This window comes from Limulus polyphemus, unplaced genomic scaffold (genome assembly GCF_000517525.1).
Source record: "Limulus polyphemus unplaced genomic scaffold, Limulus_polyphemus-2.1.2 Scaffold6219, whole genome shotgun sequence".
Lineage (NCBI taxonomy): Eukaryota > Metazoa > Arthropoda > Merostomata > Xiphosura > Limulidae > Limulus > Limulus polyphemus.
Window position 1 is genome coordinate 44,069 of NW_013671829.1, and position 9,689 is coordinate 53,757.

At 35.5% G+C, this 9,689-nt stretch overlaps 1 protein-coding gene across 1 annotated transcript; it reads right to left on the bottom strand.

Annotated features, from left to right (window-relative positions):
• Positions 1 to 1,763: 1,763 nt before the first annotated feature.
• LOC106473491 (neuropeptide SIFamide receptor-like) lies at positions 1,764 to 8,110 on the bottom strand (the record flags this gene model as incomplete). The annotated part of the gene is made up of 2 exons (XM_013934176.1): positions 1,764 to 2,487; positions 8,011 to 8,110. Coding segments are annotated over 2 exons (824 nt in total), but the record flags the coding sequence as incomplete, so codon positions are not given.
• Positions 8,111 to 9,689: the final 1,579 nt, after the last annotated feature.

Here is a 9,689-nt window from a genome sequence, read left to right on the forward strand (position 1 = left end):
TTTCTAACATTGTGTTTTATGATGATTTTTCCAACATTGTGTTTTATGGTGATTTTTCCAACATTGTGTTTTATGGTGATTTTTCCAACATTGTGTTTTATGATAATTTTTCCAACTCTGTGTCTTATGATGACTTTTCCAACATTATGTTTTATGATGATTTTTCCAACATTGTGTTTTATGATAATTTTTCTAACATTGTGTTTTATGGTGATTTTTCTAACATTGTGTTTTATGGTGATTTTTCCAACATTGTGTTTTATGATAATTTTTCCAACTCTGTGTCTTATAATGACTTTTTCAACTTTGTGTCTTATGATGACTTTTTCAACTTTGTGTCTTATGATGACTTTTCCAACATTGTGTTTTATGACGTTTTTCCCAACATTGTGTTTTATGGTGATTTTTCCAACATTGTGTTTTATGATGATTTTTCCAACATTGTGTTTTATGATGATTTTTCCAACATTGTGTTTTATGATAATTTTTCCAACATTGTGTTTTATGATAATTTTTCTAACATTGTGTTTTATGATGACTTTTCCAACATTGTGTTTTATGATAATTTTTCTAACATTGTGTTTTATGGTGATTTTTCTAACATTGTGTTTTATGGTGATTTTTCTAACATTGTGTTTTATGATGATTTTTCCAACATTGTGTTTTATGATGATTTTCCTGATTGCAAGTATTTTATCTAACATTAAACTGGGTCTATATCGGCAGGGGTTTAAAAGGTTCGAAACATTCATTGCCATATGCTTTCCGTTTCAGAAGAAAATGTGAAATGACGCAACAAATAATGGGTGTTCTTTAAATAATATCAGACTTTTTGTAGATTACATTTATATATTCTCTATCAAAATAAGTTGTAAGGTAAAGTTCAGTTAGCTGAATAAACAGTTTTTTTTTGTAAGTCCCCTGGGGCTTAACGGGACTCCTGCTTCAGAGAATTAGGATGAACTCACGAAAATAACCGAACAAAGAGCAGCAACAGTTTGTTTTTTTAATCATTTTTGAAATTCATTTCAAGTGAAATAACAGAAAACGTGTGTTTGTAACTACGTTGTATCACTAACTAAATAGTAAATAATGAAAACGTATTCCAAACACCCTTTACATTATGCGCTCAACTACTCAGTCCTCAGGTGGTATATTGATTTAAAGCTACCAGTCAAGGCAAGTTAATTAATTAGCATATTATATCACAATGTTATGAAACAGAGTGTCTTGTCTAGCTGTATTGAAAGTTAATACTAGGTAGTAAGTTATATAATTCATTCTAATCTTAGCATAATTATAAGGATAAAATATTTTAAATATGAGCATAAATTACAATGTAAATCATTTTTGTTAAGTTCGTTAAGTTAAAATCTTTTCTTTTTAAATGGTATTAATTATAGAAAAAATGAAGTTTTTCTTCTTAATTTTACTTTAGATCAGAGGTAAATAAGATGACTAAATCTACACATTCAATTCCTTTATTAAAATTATGTATGTATAAGATCACTATAGTTTGAGGAAGATAAGCCTGTGGATAGACTATCAGTATCACTAGCAGTTTACTAGTTAACTTTTGTGTTTTTTTAAAAAGTCATTTTTTTTATTTTACACAGGAGCCACCTATAGTATATTCGTAAAACCATTCGTTTATTAATCAGACAAAATAAGATATCGGGACATCTACACCGTTTTGGTTTGGCTTTCTATACTTAACGTTCGTTCGAACTAATAGGTCACTTACGTGAGAGGATGCAAATCCACTACACTGCAGTAGTAGAATGTGTTCCATTAAACCTCTGTGTGCTCCTAAGCGTGACAGCCCGGGTTGTTAAAACCATACTGGAGGGTGTTTCATAGCGGAGAGTTCCACAGCATTTCTTACTCTTTATGATGGCCTTAAACCCTTTACGAAACTTCTTGTTTAAAAATGCGTATAAAACTGGGTTGATACAGCTATTGGAAGAGCCCAGCCATTGGGCAATCGGAGCAATAACCACCAGGATATTTTCTTCTAGACTATTTGGCTCGATGTCTCCTCCGATCTTTATCCGTGTGAAAATTATGTAAAGAGGTAACCATGACATTACAAAAATGATCACAACAATTAGCATCATCTTCACCACTTTCAGCTTGGAGCGTTGGATAACGCTGCTGACTCGAGCGTTTCCGTTGGTTTCGCCCGGAATATGTCTTCTCCACACCTTTACCCAGATTCCCACGTAGCAGGCCGTAATTAGACAAAGAGGAAAGAGATAACACAACACTAGGTTGGCCAAGATGAAATACAGCAGCTCCGATGACGGGTGAGGCCACATTTCCACACACAACTCAATGTCGGGAAGATCGGGAGTGAGAGGGGTAAGGGAAAAGTGCACAGCCCAGGGTAAAGATATTAGCAGCGAAAAAGTCCAGATTAAGACAATGACATTTCTGGCGACTCTTGTGGTAATCTGCCCTTTCATTGGATAGCAGATGGCTAGAAACCTAATCAACCAGATGGAAATAATTAGTGAGAATGTGTGACTTATCTTCAGAATAGTTACTGCTAAAACGTGACCATTTAATCACTGCATTTCATAGAGCATTTAGTTCTAAAAACCATACATTGAAAATGTTAAAGATATATATATATATATACATAAATCTCTCTCTTTTAGCTCTTTGTGGAATTTTTTTTATTAATGACAATTAATTCAAATATACCAGCAATTATTAGATTATTTGAAACGACATCTAGCGGCAGGACTACAAACTATGGAAAGCACGAAGGTAAAACAACCTATATGTGAAATCGATTTGTTATGTTTTATATATAACATAAGTGCTGAGTAACGACAGACACAGACTCAAAAAAAAAAAAAAAAGGAGCATACAGAAATAAAAGGATTTTCAAATATGTCTATATTTCCATAACGACCAACATTTTCTCAATGTGGTTTCAACAAAATCAAATTTTCAAGGGTTTATTGTGTAACTTTTGACGTCTCAAAATAAAGCATGCTTAAAAGTAAAGTAAAGTTTGTTTGGTTTATTGCAAAGTAAAAGATTACTTTCTTCAAGTTGCAGCCTACTAAAGTTCTCAGTTTCTAAACATCTTGTGTTTTTCATCAAGTGATTTTCTTACTTTTAGACCAATAATCTTATTTTTTCGTCGGCGCCAGTTATAGACAACACTGTTAGGTTTTTTTCTATATAATATATTAGATTGAAATTCAATAACAAGTTAGAAGGCAAAAGGCCTAACTTTCATTGCTTTCACATTTGTTCCTTTGTTTTGTTTTACGCGTACTTCACACGTATCTGAGTACTTATAAAAAAAAAAGCTAAATAGTTTTAAAAGTATGACTAAATCTTACAGAGAAAATACTTAACGCTCTTAGTGGCCACAGTTGTGATATCGGAGAAGTTGCGTTATCCCCATATGGGGCTGTTACGCGATATTTAACACATCAGACTAGTTCTATAGTCAATGTTGTTACATATCCTATGTGTAAGAAAAAAAGAGGAAGATAACGTCATATTTCTATCACGATATAAAGTAGTCAAGACGGGAGTCAAGTAGTTTGTGACATTGAATCACGGTGTTCATGGTAATTATAACCAAGATCACGTTTGACTCCACGTATGTGATATCTTTTTCTGGCCAGACTCTAACGAGTTCTTTCTCATTCGTACATTGATTTGTTCTCTATAACAAAACGCCACGACCAGTCCGCTTCTTGGCAAGTAAACGTTTCCATGGTAACAAAACGCCACGACCAGTCCGATTCTTGGCAAGTAAACGTTTCCATGGTAACAAAACGCCACGACCAGTCCGCTTCTTGGCAAGTAAACGTTACCATGGTACTGCGTGTGATTTTTACATCGTGTACCTCTTTGACACCAGGGTTTTTGTTTGTTTGTTTCTAATTAAGCACAAAGCTAAACAAAAGGCTATCTGTGGTCTGCCCACCACGGGTATCGAAACTCGGTTTCTAGAGTTGTAAGTCCGCAAACATACCGCTGTGCCACTGGGTGGCCACCAGTTTCCCGCAAAGCTACTCGAGGGCTATCTGCATTAGCCGACCCTAAATTAGAAGTGAGGGCAGCTAAGCAACACCACCCACTGCCAGCCCTTGGACTACTTCTTATATCAATAAAAAGTGGGATTAACCGTCAAATTATAACGCTTCCACTGCTGAAAGAGCGAGAATGCTCGGTAATGACATTCGAACTCGCGACTCGCAAATAGCGGATCGAGTGCCGTAAATACCAGATCATTCCAGGCCCACTAATGGTTTATCTTTATTTTTAACTAACACAGACTTTATATGTGTATTTCCTCAATACCACTGAACAAACTATAGAGGGTGAGAGAGTGTGTTGTTATATATTCTTTGTAGAATTCGCTGCTTATCTCATATTCAAAATACAATACAATTAATAACGATTTGATCATTACCCTAACACTGACGAACTGTATCTGATAATTCACTCGTCACATACAACAGTAACAGATTTAACAAATTGGTCTTAACTTACCGTCTCCTGGTGGGACGGCTATAAGTTTACGCATTTACAACGATAAAAATTCGGGGTTAGATTACCCGCGGTTTACACAACAGTGGACTGAGAGGTCATTTTTTAATGCTACTAGTTTATTGAAAATAGTACAAGATTGAAAGAAAACAAGGATCTTTTTTATATATATATTTCCCTCCAGTGGCACAGTGATAAGTCTGCAAGCTAAAAATCGGTTTTCAATGCTCGTGTATACATACACATAAAAAAAACTGGCTGCCTTGCTTATTTGTTTGTTATTTCGCGCAAAGCTACACGAGGGCAATCTGCGCTAGCCGTCACCAATTTAGCAATGTAAGACTAGAGGGAAGGCAGCTAGTCATCATCACCCACCGCCAACTCTTGGCCTACTCTTTTTACCAACGAATAATGGGATTGCCCATCACATTATAACGCCCCCACGGCTGAAAGGGCGAGCATGTTTGGTGTGACGGGGATTCGAACCCGCAGACTGCGAGTCGAGCGCCCTAACCACCTGGCCATGGCGGGGGCCCTGAGCCACTGGAGGGCAGGCTGTGTTTTAGTCACACGTGTACCTCCAATAAAACTCGGTACCTCAGTTAACGTTGACTATTTTTAGTGATGAAAGACTTTCCTTCAGACAATCTTGTGATCTTTCCTACAACAAAGCAGCCAGATGCTAACTTAACGTATCCATAAAACTCTTGTATTTCTGACATAATACTTTTGTTCTTTAGTTCTCTTATGTATCTTTGGATTTTTTTTTCCATGTTACACGCCCTGATAAAGGCAATGTCATGATATTCTGAACAAAAAATGACTACTTTAATAAAATACATGATATTCTGGACGATTCTACAAAATTTAAAACCTTAAACAACGACCCTTTATCTGTTAGCATCTTGTATTTCTGTTTTGAGAAGAAGAAAAATGTGTATACTCTTCTTTTGTATAAATCCACCGATAGGTTAGTCATCAATGATGATGTTAGATAAATGTTGTTCTTCATATTGGTATTTTTAGACACGGGAGCATGAGGGGGTAAGCGGCTAGGACAGATACCCCCATGAGGTTTAGGCATAATTATCATAACTATCCTTAATTTATATACGCAAACCATAAGGATGGCAACCAGTCAGCAGCAACTGCCAGATATGCGCCTACTCTTGATCGAATAGTGGGATTAACTATCACAATTACGACGTCTCCACGGCTGAAAGTATAGCGACATAGCATGGTTCTAACCTTGGACCTATAACCCGGTACGTCAAGTACTAGCATACTTTCAAATGTCGTATAAAAGAGAGGTATTATTCAAAATTATCGCACCCTCATCTGAACAAAAATAATCTCTACTTTTCTTGATTCTTTGCTGTATATTTCATTAACCAGCTGCTTGGTGCTGAACACACACACACACGTACGTAAGTGTCAATAACATCGTCTTTAGGCCGGGCTTCATTGCATCATAAGACGATCTAACCCTGTTTCGCTTGTGTGCCTCCTTCACATTTTTGTGAATTATTTGTTTTTATTATAAATCTTCGCTGCTGAAAATTTAAACAATACACTGCTCAGTGTTCTTCTATATTTATCTACATGTTTCATGACAGATCATTTAAATTTCTTAACGTACTCTTATCTGTTTATGCAAATAAGTGAATTTCGAATGAATACGTTATTTCTGAAAGCTTTAAAAACGTCACTCCAAGTATCCTTTCTTCAAATTCAATCAATAATCTAATTTAAAACTGTCTTTCCAAAATCAACATTAATTTTTGTTTCCAAATCAGAAAGTGATAACACGTTAAAATTTTGATAAATATGAAAAACTGTCTTATTGTGTTGTATCGAACTGTTAAAAATCTGATATCATTAATCAATATATTGAAATAACAGATAAATAAATTTTAAATCCCCCTGTCGGTAGTTTCTGGGCTTACCATGCTAAAACCTGGGGTTCGATTCCCCGCGGTGGACATAGCGTAGGTAGTCCATTGTGTCGCTCTGCACTATAAAAACCAACGAACAGCCCCAAACAAATAAATTTTAAGTCCCCCTGTCCGTTGTTTCCGGGCTTACAATGCTAAAACCTGGGGTTCGATTCTCTGCGGTGGACGTAGCGTAGGTAGTCCATTGTGTCGCTGCGCTATAAAACAAAACAAAAACAAAACAACGAACAGCCCCAAACAAATAAAGTTTAAAACCATAAGTTAAAACTGTTTAAGTTAAACCCAGAGTTTAAAGGCAGGATTTTGGCTACTATGTTTAAATTTCACATGCTTGAAGATCAAATAAAACGTTTAATGCGTGATTTGCGGTTCATACACAAAATAATACGGCAGTTTATATAAAGAGAAATACATGGAACACGCACAACAAGGGACCTTTAGACATTCTAGGAACATACATACATACATGTAAAAAAATAACAACGAGTTAGGTTTTTATAGTTCTTAATCATTTCCGATCGCAAGCAAAATAACTTTATAGGTCAGAACTAAAATGTTATATATATATATATATAAATTAATGAAGCCAAAACAAACTGGCAAGAAGTGCATAACGTCATAAATCAATGTATAAGAAAACTAAATCCTAACACGAAGAGAATGCAATGTTTCAACTTATGGGCACCCTTGCTGTTAACAGCTTAGCAGATTTATGTTAGCCCTAAATCCGTGGTACACGAAGATAACAATGACAAATTTATAATAATGATAATTTTTAAACAATATAGTCCATAGAAAAATTTAGTAAATCATTGCTTACCAAGCACATAGAAACTAGTTGTCTGTTCTTAAGATCAACACACGAAATGTGACACACGATTTATCACGACACGAAAAGTGACACTGCTTACTAAGACACGAAATGTGACACACGATTTATCACGACACGAAAAGTGACACTGCTTACTAAGACACGAAATGTGACACACATTTTACCAATACAAGAAACGTAAGACACAGTTTATCAAAACGTGAATATATTTGTTTATCAGACACGTTATTGTGTTTTGCAACAACGCGCGCGTCTAACAACAAAAACGATGGAGGAAAAGTTAGATTCATAAATCAATGAGCAAACGAAGTTGGGGGAATTCGTGATTAGATAGAGGGCGTAGCGTCGTGTGGGGATTTCAGTAGACCAAGAAGCACAGAAAGAGAAGGGCCCTGGTCCCAGTTTCAAGCACAACAAGAGAAACAGCTGTAATTACAGTAGAATAAATGTTACAATCACAGCTGTTCTACTTGTTTATCCTACAATAAGTTTATATTAAACCAATGATGGCGGGAAGTTACAATAACGCGTGGTTCATGTTTACACAGAGTGGTGGATCGAGAGCAAAAACTCGTGTCGGTGTATCCCGAACCAGAAAAACGCAATCAGACTGAAGTTATTCAATAATTTCGACGTTTTTTTTTGTTGTTGTTGTTGTTTTAAAGAACAAAAACAGAAAATTTGAAAAAAAAACAAACTCACCTTTCCAAAGAAATAGCCACCAGTGTGTTGACAGATGCACTGACCGACACTCCTTGCAAATATGACACTGCTTTGCACATGAACCAGCCTAAGATCCAAGCTGAAAAACAAAACCAAAACTATTTTTACAAACGCTCATGTTAAATGAAAAAAAAAAAGTGATTTCTTTCTAACTCTGGGAGCGAATGGGATAGGATTGTCCAATTTAAAAAATAACTTTTGATATTAATTCGAATGTGCTTATATTTATATATGTTTAATAGATAATTATAGAAACTCGACTTTCGCTTATAACAGTCGGTTCTAAGCATTTCAAAGTGTGGGTATATTGCAATCATTCTTGTAATTTGTAGGCGTCACTAGATGTTTCTTATCATAAAATTACAGACTTCTCAAAACGATATTGATTGTATCAAACGAATAGCTCTTCAGTACGATATATGTATAGCTCACAATACAGAAATAATTGTCCAACTGTGAAAGAGATGTTGTTCAAAGACTGTCGACATCATAAAAATATTTACGAAACAATTAGTTGCGCCGAAGATTCGATTAAGTTTGTTTGTTTGTAATTATGCACAAAGCTACACAATGGGCTATCTGTGCTCTGCCCACCACGGGTATCGAAACTCGGATTCTAGCGGTGTAAGTCCGCAGACATACTGCTGTGCCACTGGGAGTGGGGGGGATTCAATTAAGGGTTGGATGGCGATAATGCACAATTTTAGCAGAGGCGTAGCCAACGGGAGCCCAAGGGGGCCAGGCCCCCTGAAAAATATAGGCATATTGATTACATATTATTTTTCAGCTTTTATAAATAATAAACTCGTTTTGTATCATTTAATAAAAATAAATACAAATTCTATAAACACTATTACATTTGAATTGATTTGTTTTAAGGACCATTTTGTTACAAATTTAGATCAATTTTAGCTTTTTAATTTAATGGCCCCACCTTAAAATTTTCTACCCTCACTCCCCTGGGTGGAAAAACCTGGCTATGCCACTGAATTTAGGAATAAATATTCGGTTCTTACGTACAATACTCTTACCACCCTCATAGATCAGAATAAAGTAAACCCTTTCCTTAAAAAACTACCCTCTTGTCGTGTAAATTTTTATTTCTGATAATGATGGAGTAAAGCTACCGAAACATGTGATATCTTTAAATTGTGGCCATCGGTCAAATACAATTTTTATTGTGCCTTTTAAACGTTGACCAAATTTCTCATCTAAAAACTAATTGGGCTTTTTTAAATATTTTTTCCCAAATTTTTCTTTTAAGTTATCTGATTCATTTTCTTTAGATACATTACAGATCTTGAAGGTCATTAATAAGTTACATAAACAAGAAGAACGCTGTCCAGTTATTGTTATTAGTCTTATCGACCTCTCTGTGTATGTGTTTGGTCAAAAAGAGAAACAACCAATAGATGGCCAAGTTCGAGGCCAGATATAACCTAGTAGCAAACGTGCTGGTCTTCGGTCCGGGGTTCTAAGGTTCGCATTTTTAGCTGTGGTGTTTTATAACTGTAACAGCTAATGCGGCTGTTAGGTTAAGAGTGGTGATTTGTGTGGAGGGTGCTGCTGACTGGTTACCTTGAACAGTTCTAATTTAGATATAACTAGACCTGTACTGTTTAAACCGTGTGTCGCGTTAGATTGTAAACACTAAACGT